This window comes from Saccoglossus kowalevskii, chromosome 10 (genome assembly GCF_978046115.1).
Source record: "Saccoglossus kowalevskii chromosome 10, keSacKowa6.1, whole genome shotgun sequence".
Classification (NCBI taxonomy): Eukaryota; Metazoa; Hemichordata; class Enteropneusta; family Harrimaniidae; genus Saccoglossus; species Saccoglossus kowalevskii.
The window spans coordinates 31522765-31535404 of NC_140650.1; the positions used below are offsets into that span (position 1 = coordinate 31522765).

A 12640-nucleotide genomic window follows, 5' to 3' on the forward strand; every position below is an offset into this window, starting at 1 on the left:
GGGTATTTTGTTCGGTTCATTCTTGTATGAATCGGTACCCATCGTAAATACCTATGTAACCAGAAAACAACTTAGCAACATGTCCACACTTGCTGCCCACATATTATGGATGATGCGCGTATTTGACTAAACTATGTTTTGAGTTATAAGCAACTGAATAGAAACAAATATTTCCATAAAATGATGAAATAATTAATATTAATGTTTTATTGCATCTTTAGAAATAACATTTGTATCAGCGTACAAAATCGATGTAACGATCTGAGTAGGACTACCTGCATGGTGAAGGTAGTTGGTAGAAGAGTCGGAATGTTTGATCGCCTATGCAATTAAGTCATCGCATTTTACTCACCAGTCGATTGTTATTTTTGATTCATGGCAACAAAATCATATTAATTTTAAATGACCAATCAAGATGAATTTAATATTCGTATTTTGAAAATTGGCCTCCTTTTACTATATTTTAGTATTTGTGTCGCGTGCCATAAGTACGTGGCGTGCTGTCCACTGTTTCGATCGCACGAATGACTCACCGAGTTTACTTCGTGTGTGAGTAGAAAACTCCGACCGAAAAAAACCGAACACCTTCGGCGGTTTTCGATCACTGTCGTTGGCCAATCACGTTGTTGTATTTTTCCCGCCGAGATATTCCGACTATTTTCGGAGGTTGAAATTGTGAGACTGTGGGTGAAGCGTACATTCGCGAAGAACTACAGCAACTATCAGGTTAATATCTTTTTTTGAATGTTTTTGTAAATTTTCACTTATGCAGGCCTAGAAATGAGTCTGAATGTGTCTTAATTTTGATGCTTTTATCGTGCTGATGATGTGTAAAGAGGTCAGCTCGTGTGAGTGTGTGAAAACCAACATGGCCGACATCATGATTTGCATGTGTGATTTTCACCAATTTCACTCTATATTTCACTGTTTATAAATTATATCTGTGACATAGGTCAATATCATTGATCTCCGTGAATTAGTGATTCGTTGTATGCCAATTTAACCTTCCGCTTTACTGGCATTTCTCTTTTTCGGACACTAAAAATTGCCGCGGACAATGATTGAATTTAAGACCAGCGGTAGCGTCAATTTCACAGGCCTCATGTCAATTTTTAGTCTCTGTGTCTATCACCTTGTATTTTATCGCATTAATTCGCAGTGTATCACCCGTTTTATGATACATTTTTACATGACCACTAATTTGTCTTATTGTGTCAATAAATCCACCATAAGTTTTGATTATAATTGAAAATGTTATTCGGACTCTCGTGAAAAGAGGTCACTGATATGGCCGACACTATTGTTTGGATTTTTGAAACTAATGCATTTGGACGCGGAAATACTACACTCGATGACTAGACTATTTTTTTAAAAGTATTTTCTAGTGTAAGGGGGCACACAAACCTCTAAATTATAAGAAATTTTGATTGGAATGGACAACAGATGGGACAATTTAAAAAGAGAAAAAACAACAAAACAATTCCATGGTGAGACTATCATTTTAAAATGAGTACAGTTGCTGATAGGTCGCTTGTCCGCATGAACTGTTAGTATCCACTTTCATTACAGCACGTACAAGTACACTCCATGTACATTTGTCATATAGCTGATATGTAGACGACCTTGAAACACTTTAGTAATAATACAAGGCCTTGATCCTGGGTAATTGTGTGATCAGCAGCAGCAGCAGCCCCAGCAGCACTTTGCTTTCACAATAAGCCTGTAATATTATTTCACGATGTGGTCAATATATATATAAGGTTAATATATATGGTTTTCCTTGTACCTGGTTCCATTTGGAGGAACATCAGATAGAGCATCGGTGAACAAAATTGTATTTGTACAGTCCCATCTCGTCTTCAGCAGATTAAACTAGTGACAGTTTTTTCAGATATAAACTGATGTATAGATAGATAAACTTAGTGCTTAGGCCAGAATTTTATTATGCTTCAAATATTTTGTCTAGTGCTTACTGTAGGTGTGACAAGGCACTGAATGTATCAACATGCATGAGAATTTTGGTAAACTTGTATTAGTGCCCAGAAGTGATTTACTCATCATTGTTTTTATATGAGTAACAAGTCGACATTGTCAATAGTCAAGTTTCAACAGTACTTTCTGAAAGCACTTTGTGTACTGTAAACTGCTTCAATTTCACAAACAATTTTTCACGACTCAGAAAAAATCTCAAAATTTTATAGCAGTGTGAACATTTATCTATCCTAAGACAATGTTGGTGACTTTAACGAAAATTGGAATTGTATGTAGCATTAACAATATGTGGAAATGTCTGGTGTATTTGTGTAGACAGTTATGAATTTTTTTATTTGTTGTATCTGAAGTGCATCTATAATAGAAGCACATGTAAACAAACAGTTGCATTTATTTTTTAGTGAACCATTTAAAATGCTACTGCTACTCTTCATCTTTGCTAAATCAGAATTTTGTATTTGTGATCATTGCACTTTTGTAACAAGTGTGCCTTTGCGAATGTTTTTAAATTGTCAGAGACAAAAAGTTAACTATATAAATAACCAAACAGTTATTGTATAGCATGTCATTAAAATGGTGTGTTTTGCCATAGAAATACCCCAGATTTTCTTTAACAGTGGTCAAAAGTCCTGACCACTTGTTCCAAACAGGTAAATGAACAAGTTACTTCTCCATGTTGACAGATGAATTATAATCAAATTTTTACTGACAAAATGAAGGTAGTCATAAATGTCCAGAAATGTTATCTTGCTATTCAGGTACATCATCAATTGGAATAGGTACTTTTATTCTCTAACCAGTCAAATGGATGGGCAACTTGAATTTTAAATTTTAAAACATCCAAATGATCAACTACTTATATTTCTGATCCTGTTTTTCTTCCCAGTAGAAATATTAATTGCAGGATATAATAATTATTAATGTATGCAAATCTATCAACAAATGTCTGAATTTAGTCAAGGACCAATGTATTTGGTAAAATTTCTTTAAATACCTTAATTTGTTGTAGAGCTGAAGACTCTGAATGGACCACTTAAACATGTGCTGTATTTGTTATATTAGTTGCTCATGACAGCTGTCTATGGTTATTATAAGTTGGAGATATGATTCTAATAGAGAAAATACGATATTAGCTATTTCTAACTTGCATGTATAACGTCTACTGTATAGTAGCCATATCTGTGTATTGTTCCTTTTATTCCAAGTCCTCAGTGATTCAGGTGTCGGCAGATACTTTTCAGTCATGATTTTAAACACATCACCTACTGAAAGCCTCCATGAACAGCTGAAATGAATTGGGAAAACTGCATCAGCAGGTGATGTCATTGTGTTAATACCTTACAGAACTGAGACATTTGATTTATTTCATAAGACAAATTAAATTGAATCAATCTATTCCAAACTACCAAGTTGATGCAATGTTCGTATGATTAATGTTGTACAGAGCTGCTAAGGTATTCTCACCTTTTGGTTTGTCTGCGGGTTAATTTTATGATCAGTCTAGGTTGTGTGAAAAATTACAGCAGACTGTCTGCATGACTTGTCTCTCCATCTCCATCTAAATCTAGATGGCTGTATGTGTCAATGGACATTTCTCGCACACTTCATTATCATATACACCGATTTAGAAGACGGGCAATGTTTTCGCCAGTCGCGTCTGTATCAATTAAATTGTGTTTAACAGAAACCTTTTTCCTTTTTCAAACAATGATACAAAAATATTTTTTTGACGAGCAAACGTTTTGCTAACTGGTAGCTCGTCTTATAATGCATATTGCTTTTAAAGTGCCTGTGAAATACCCAATACAATTGGTTTTGGTTTCTGATGCCCCAATGTGAACATTTGTAACATAAATTAACTTTAAATAATAAGTAATTTGAATTATATTAGATTTTTAGCAGTAGTTGTGTTCTTCGTACATGTGTAATTTTTGTGTTATTTGGTTATCCCATGACCAAAAGTGGTTGCCCAGGACAACCGGACAATTACCCATTTCGACCCTTGGTCATGTCATACTAGTTAAATTGAAGTGTTCAAAACGACATAACAAAAGGCGCAGCGAAATGTGTGCATGATTTTTATGTGTCGAGCAGCATGTCAAGCAAAACCATCTAAGTGCCAAAGTGAAAATGTTGATGCATGATGGGAAATAAAAGTAAAACCGCCAACTGTGTGTTTTTTTAACCACGCCCACCTATATGTGCAAGTCTGGCAATACAATTTATTTTCTGACTGTTCTTCATATATTAATCAGGAGGAAAAACCTACCATATTTCAGGGATTGCGTTAACGCGGAATTTCGCGTCCGGGAAGCATAGTTTTTCTGTGGGACGCATGCATTTTTTAACTGGTGAGTCCCTGGGACGCATCCGGTGAGCACGCGACTCGGTCGTATTATGATAGGTCTAAAGGCATTGTGTACGTTTGCGATGCCATTGTCCCGCATACAAAGTTCATAGAGCTTGTAAAATCACGTAAAATACTGTGCCATTGTCTTCAAAAACACCTATTAGCATCTACATTTCACAATGGAATGTGTGAAGTCCCATCTGAAGTACGGCGAGACAGTCAATACTGAGACAAGTAGAATGCACTGTGACCTGCTAATTTATCCGCCTAAAACTTGCAATGTCACCCAGAGTAATTTTTTTCAAAAAAAAACGACCCTGGTACGTCAAATACACTTTTTTCCCCCTAATTTTATTGGTAACGAAATTATATTCTAAACGAAGTAAAAACGAACACAACTGCCGAGCAACAAATGATCACGGTTGCGCAATCCAGTCATGATGCGTTTCAAGATTGTCGATTACCGGTATTACTCAGTAGTGATTATAATAACGTACAAAAAACAAATTTGTTGAATTGTTATGAAATGCAAATAAAATTCAACTTCGTTTCGTCGTAAGCAAATAATTCTGGTCACAAATTAACGCTTGATGCTTTCGAGTATCCGTCATGTTCCTTGTCTTGCATGGTTGACCTAATAGGTCAAATCGCTAATTGACCAATAAAAATGCTGGATGACGCCAACGTGTTCAAATTACCATAGCTCATTTAAATATGTTAATGTTATTGAACGCAACGCGGAAGAGATTTGCCGATGTTGTAGTACGATCTTTTGGCTTGGATTTTGATGGGAAAACGGCATGATTTTTTTCAAATCAAAAAATAGTTGTTTTCAAAAGATAAACTGTGCATTTGAAGACTAATTTAACATCGTTTACAGTGACAACAACTCGAACCAAAACGAAGATTACGCACTCTCGCTAGTCACAAAAAACATACTCTTGAATAAAAACTCTTTTTAGGCATCAGGAGATTGTAATGTCCGAAAAATTACACCTAAATATTTAAATAACAAATATTAAATAAAATCTGCCGAAAAATCGCCGATTTCTTGGTCCCATTTTATTTTTTTAAAAACCCAAACTGCCCAGAGGCGAATTTACTACAGAATCTGGTACTAGTACTAGTATGTACAAATTTTGGGTGTATTGTTTTCTGGGGACAATATTAATCGAAACAATGAACTATTTAATTATATAACACAAGTGACTATGGGAGAGAAAAAAATCACTTTTCTAGAAGCCATGGATCGATTATTTATTTGCAAGATCTCCTCCCCGGCAGGTTCTATGAGGCCATGCCTTTTCTTGCCAGAACCGTATTAAGTCTAAGTTAAGTCTGACACCAGTTCATTTATCTTGGCTTATGAAGAACTTGAGGGTAAACCCAGTAATGATTTAAAATTTGTAAAAGCAGCATTATATTTTAATAACTGTAAAAATAGAAGAAAACCATGTAAATAATGCTGATTGCTGACATGTATAGGGTGGAATGAACATGTGAATAAAGTACAATATAAATGTGATTAATGCCTGTTTATGTTTATTGTGTAATAGTTCGTGCAAAAAAATATTTAAAAAAAATAAAGTGCGATAGCAGCAGGGACCCCACATATTTTTAAGGGACCCACACATTTTATAAGGGGTGGGTCCCAGGGACTCCACATTATCAAACACTAATGCAACCCCTGATATTTGCTATATTTGAAGTTCATTTTGGTGTCGGCTGTAATGACCACAAAATTGTAACATCTAGTTTTTAAAATTGATTAGACCTTATTACATCACCAATTTAAATACTTATATGAATGTTACATTATTGTGCATTTTAAAAAACACTCATTTCTGAACAAACCGTAAGCCTCAATTTTACAATTTTTGTAAGCAATGATTTCATATAAAATAACATGCTGTGTCAGCTCCCAATTTAATAATGTGGCAATCACAGCTTACCTTCGCATGCGTCAGATGGCCATAGCGTGTCATTGTTTGTAAACAATCGTCTAACCCATTAGCCTTTGCATTTTAGCACGCATTATCGTCGCTTGAGACTCGATTTCCGCGTGTGTGCACACAGGTGACGACCCTCCTGCTTTAACTTTGCATATGTATTTTGTTACAATTATTTCTATTGATTTTGGAAAGTTCAAGCACTGCATTTCAATGGCTTAGCATGGTAAAACTGCTGTAATCAACATGCCTGGGGAAAACATTATTTTTCTTGCAACCATTGGAAGGAACAGTACTCGTTTGCATACGTCATGTTATTTGGCGTTTTTGCATTAGCTTCCGGTAACATTTACCCAGCTTATGGTTTGTTATTGGTGCCAATCTGATTGGTTATTGGCACAAACCTGGTTTTGTGTTGTGTCCGTCTATCATCACCTTTTTTCGGACGTGCCTGAACTATTTTTATTTTGTTCAAAGACAGTTCAAAGTTATAGTAGAATACATATGCTTGTTAATTTGTTTTTTCTTTGGTTAGACTGAACATCACATTTACTGATGCACGTCAGTTCAGTTCGTTTTGTGATTTTGATTCAACCATTTTTGTCCTAAAAACCCACAAAATCAACATTTAAACTTGTCAGTTTTGCTGACATGCCTGGACCAATTTCAAATATGGCATTGGCATCACTCATGGTAAAGGTTACTGATGCGCACACAAGTTTGTTTTGTGATTCCATTCAAACTTATCAACTGATGTTGGTGTTATTTTCATGTGATGTGTCTTTAACCATTGCTTTGAATGATTTTGATATAAACGACACGCATGGTTTTTGTGTTATTTTAGTCAAAATGTCCAACTGGTTTGTGTAAATTTTTTTATAAGGTGCCATTTGAGGTAACACCGTATTTTAAAGATGCTGAATACTCTCAACAATAAATTAGTCTATCTACATAGTTCATTGTTTATAATTGACAGTGTCATTAACTTGTTTATAAACAAAAATGCTAAAAAATATTGGTCTAAGCTTTCCTTCGCCCTTCTCCCTTTATCAGACTGATGTGTATAATGATAGAAACTTGTTATTTAGTACTAAAATGTTGCGTAACAATCTTATTCCATCTTAACATATTTTCATATTTTTATTTTTAAGGGTTCTGAGGCTTTCTGATTAGCAGCGAGTCCCTGAATGGGAACAGCCCAGTCCCAACTGGAGGGTGTGCCTGTGATTGAGGAAGTGTCATCGCAAGGAAGTGTGAGTAGCAGTAGCAGCAATATAAGTACAGGTATCGGCATGGATCAAACAGGAAGACAACAGTTGCCACCACCCCCACCGTTGCAGAGTGCTGTTGACAGCTCTCGTCCTCCAACGTTTAGTCAGCCCAATGTACAGAACATGACACCAGCTGTTTCATACAGTCAACCCTACAGTCATATTCGTGTGAACCCTGTGCCAGGTCCTCCCTATCATAAAATTGCACAACCTATGCATCATCAATCAATGGCACAACAATTGCCAATGTCACAGTTTCCCACATACTCGCCACAGCCATATATGCCACAGCCAACTTTTCCACCGTCAATGTCATCTCAATCGTACATGTCTCCACCACAAATGTCAACATCACAACAAATGGCTCCTGGGTTTTCTCCCAACAAGTCTCCACAGATGATGTATCCACAGCAGCAACAACAACAACACCAACAGTATATGCAGCATTATTTGCCTCCAAAACAGCAACAGTCGGCTTCGCCACAAGCACAGCAACCAGCAATGTCGCCGTCATCTCCTCAAAATACTGTTGCACCCCCTGTAGCCAGGACTACTACCACCGGTAACATTCCTAATGTTGATCCTTATTTACCAACTCCTCCTTCAGAATCTGCCCCATCAGAGACATCCGATGCCCCGCCTAGTTCACCAGAGATTAAAATGAAAATCAAAAAGACATTTACGCATGGTCGACCAAAGTTGACTTCTACTTTATATGAAGGAGAGGTCACAGGTGCCACTGATAGACCAAATGCTTCAGTGAGAAATGAAATTGCAGCTAGTACTGGTGCGCAGTCTGCATCTATGCCCACGGCATCAGATGAATCAACAGAGCCACTGCCTGTACAAAGTACATCACCACAACATTCAGACCCAGGAGTCTTGCCCGCTGTCCAGCACCCACCAGTCGCGAAGAAACCCCTCACATTGGCGCAAAAGAAGGAAACTGTGAAGGCTGGGAAAGTAGCAGCTGCCACAAAACCAACTGCCGTAAAATCCCCAGCACCGGTGTACGAAGAGAAACCATGCGAGTGGCTGGTTGGAGATCTTGTGTGGTCTAAAGTGAGTGGTCATCCTTGGTGGCCATGTATGGTTGCATATGATCCAAATCTTGGTGTTTACACACGAATGAAAGGTAGGTAAATGTGTTTCTATTGAAGCTTAACTGCATTGTATTTCCTTTTCTTCTGAACTTAAAAACTTGCATTCTACTTGACCACTAATATACTTGACCACCATCAGGTATATTGTGTTTCTAATTTTTAATATAAAAATGTTCAAATTAGACCAACGGACACATTTTTGCCAATTGGATGTTTGATGGCAGTGTTGGTGAACGATTTTATTTGGGTTCCTTGAAGCGCATAGTCTGTGACATGCTATAAATGTCACAGTATATCTGCAAGCACTACCAAGCTTCCGCTATAAGGAAGTTAAACTTTGCTGAATTATTACCTGTTGATTTTGAAACTGAATTATTTTATCTCTTTACAGGTTCAGGTCTTAAGAATTATAGGCTTTATCATGTTCAATTCTTTGGGGAGGTACCAGAAAGAGGATGGGTCAGCGGTACCAGTATGCGAAAATTCACTGGAAAGGCACAGTATCAGGTATTGGTTGAAGAATTAGGAGCTAAAATAAAAAATAGAGCAGAGAGAGCAAAATTTTTGTCCAAGAATACATTAAAACCGGCAAAGCGTGTTGCTTGGGAGATAGCTGTACAGGAATGTGAAAGGGCGTTGCCGATGAGTAGGCATGAACGTAAACTTAATTTTACCTTCAAGTATGAAATGCCCACTTCAGGTGAAGGTGTAGCACAAGGCGAACAAATTGATGTTGTTTCGCTGGGCGACTCTCCAAAAATGAAAGCAAAGAGAGCTTATAAGAAACGAAAGGCTGACGAGGAAGCAGCCGCTGCTGAAGGACCTACTCAAAGTGGAGATGCAGCTGGATCAGGAAATGATAGTAATAGTGAATTTGTTACTCCACCAAGGACTAAAAGAAAGTACATAAAACGAAAAATTAAAATCAAAGCTTCGCCGATTGACCATATTTCTGTTGCCGATGTATTGCTAGCAGACAACAAAGATACGCCAAAGAAACGTGGCCGCAAGCCAGGGTTTCTTATTTTTTATCAGAAACACAAAGAACAAGTGAAAAATGAACACCCAGATTATAGCGATGAACAGGTTGTGGAGTCTTTAAAGCAGCAATGGACTGCAATGTCTGAGAAGCAAAAATGCAGGTATAAATCTAAGTTTGCTGCTGGCACATCAGAGGACCCCACTAAAGCAGGTATGATAGAGATCATGCTTTGTGTGTATCAAGGTATATTCTACTTTCTTTGTTCATTGTCAATGTATTGTATAATATATCGGGACTATTATTGTGAAGCAGTTGAGAAAAAAAAGGGATAAGTATATTGTACCACAATCAATTGCACTAGGAAAAAGCAATGATTGCATTAATCTTGCGCCAATTGAGTGATCTGTTTTGGAGGGTGCCAATGCTTCTGGACACAACCACAAAAGAGGTGCTGGGCAGGAAAAATAAAACAATAAGGAATTGTAAATTTTTTCATGTTGCCAAATGTAACCCACATGTTACAGCGAGTGCAAGATATTTACATACACCTAACTCCTGCACCCAGAAGGCAATTCTCTGGGACTTCGCAACATTCCCTGGCACGCTCTTAGACCCTCCAATAACCATTGTAGACACAATAAAGTTGCATACTCGCTTATGTGACAGTTAATCAAAACACCGGACGCGGTATGCCTTTGAAGTGTGGCCACAAGGTACATGGGTAGTTGGACTATTCCATTGCTTTATAGGTACAAAAATCATTGCTTGTAACACTTGGAAGAAATATAATATGAGAACATAAACTGGGAATGAATATTAACAAGAAATGGTAAATGTAAATTGTTTTGTTGAGATAATATTAGTGTTGGGAGTGTCCCGTTCAATTTCTCGCATAATGGCTGGTCCACTGCCAGTTTGCCAGAACACTCATCGTCCACTCAATTTTTCCTTGGAATCTTCTACTTAGTTTTACCTCCACATTGTCACCACATACCAGTTTCAAATATCCTTCAGATCTCAGACAAAATTCAATAAACTCAACGATTTCTTGCATTACCTTCAGTTGACCACGGTCGCTACTCCGCTTAGATGCGATAGAAATGTTGCACAATCCCTTGAACTGTTGCCCTCGCTAGTCCAACTTCCTCTGCGATCATTCGCAAGAGGCGAATGATCCCCATCTCAGTTTCTTAGTCTACATGCTTTGACATAATAGCAATAATTGTTCAAATTCAGAAAATACATTCAAAACTAAACTGTTCCCACGAGGATAATTTAGGTAATTTCATTATGTTAGGGGCATATTTAAATATTTGTATCAACTAGGTTTATTATTTTCGCAAAATGTTCAAAATAAAATTTGAAATGCATGAAATGAGTAAAACATGATTTTTTTATGAAAGCTCGACTCAACGCTTACATGATGTAATAGTTGAACCTATCTGAAACCTTGGTTCGTTTTGATCAATTGTCGTGTAGACGGGTTACTTTATTGCGACTACACCGGTCACTGGATCGTCTTGGAAAAGTGTCTGAGGATGTTGCAAAGTCCCTCGGTAATTGCCTACAAGGTGCGGTAGTTAGGTGTATGTAAATATCTTGCGCCCACTATAGGACAAAAAAGTTACTACAGTTGACCAGTATTTCTGAATCAGTTTCAGTTGTTGCTCTGATTCAACACACTGAGTGGAGAAACAATTTTCAAATGTGACATGATTTAGAAATGAACAGATTTTGTGTGAGGGAATTTCATGATTGAAACTGATTGTTCTACAGTGGAACATATTGAATTATTTGGTGACAAGTATACAGTGTAATTTCAAATTTTACACAACTCATCACTGGAATGTTTTAGGATAAATCGTAATAAAGGCCAATAAGAATGTTCCAAACGATAATGCAATATTACAAAAAACACACAATTTTAATTCTCTTCAAAAACTTCTGCATTGGTGTGATCAGATAATGACAATTAGCTGCTCTTGGCCTTAATTTGAGTTTATGATCACTCTTTACAAAGTAAGGTCTGGTAAGCAAGTAGAATTTTAGTTATTGTCAAAAGAAGATCATACATTTTATATTTAAGTAAACTAACAAATGCATTTTTGTGGTTGAGACAAAGAAAAAAAATCAACTAGTTTACGTAATTGTAATAACAAACTTGTTAAAACAGTTGCATCACATTCAAAAAATAAACCACTTTGGTCAGGATGATACTGTGGAAACGATTACTTTCTGATTTTTCCCATTTTTTAGCATACATGAAGCTGAGGTTTATGAATCTTTTTTTTTTTTTTTTTTTTGACTTGGCCACTCTATGGGGAATTTGTGTTGCATTTAGAAAATGATTTCAACATTAATGGCTCCCAGTAGTATACTTTGGAGACTAAGTTTTGTGTTTAAATGCACTCCCTTGTTGTAGGGTTCTGTGTGAAGAGATCGATAACTAAATTTAATTTCATTAACTTAAATTGTGATTTACAGAAATTCAACTTGTGGCTGTGGACATAGAAGTGTTTGTCATCTCAAAATAGCGTCTCAAACATTGTCTGATGAAATGAATGTGAAAAAACACCATTGACAGGCATTCAAATTGCATTTAACAAATTTATGTACTATTATCATACAGTATGAAGTGTCGCTTGGTTATGGTAATCCTTTGAATCATGTCAGTGTCTCCACGGATTTGATAAGTGGATAAATAACTAAAGTGTGGTAAAAATATCATGAAAAATGTGGTGCATCACTTTGTTGGACTCTCCCAAAATTGTTTCCAATGACAATGAAAAATGTTGCTTAATGTTAGAATAAAAGTGTGTTTAATGATTCCTTAAAAATGGCTAATCTATTAAATACTGTAAAATGACTAATTTTCACTGGGTTTAAATTACACTGATTTACCATTTCAGGCATATTCAGTGGGTTTTAAATTCACGGTTTCGTCATTTAGATAATGTGTTCTATGCTAAATTTTACATATTCACTGTGTTTTA

At 36.5% G+C, this 12640-nt stretch overlaps 1 protein-coding gene across 2 annotated transcripts in view; it reads left to right on the forward strand.

The window, feature by feature from the left end:
- Positions 1-637: 637 nt before the first annotated feature.
- Positions 638-12640, forward strand: part of LOC100373849 (histone-lysine N-methyltransferase NSD2-like) — a 34026-nt gene continuing 22023 nt past the window's right edge. For both annotated transcript variants that reach the window (XM_006812931.3, XM_085504502.1), the window contains exons 1-3: positions 638-726; positions 7443-8697; positions 9057-9857. In XM_006812931.3, the coding sequence (XP_006812994.2) occupies positions 7479-8697; positions 9057-9857 (2020 nt within the window). In that variant the 5' untranslated portion in view covers positions 638-726; positions 7443-7478. The remainder of the gene's footprint in view (positions 727-7442; positions 8698-9056; positions 9858-12640) is intronic.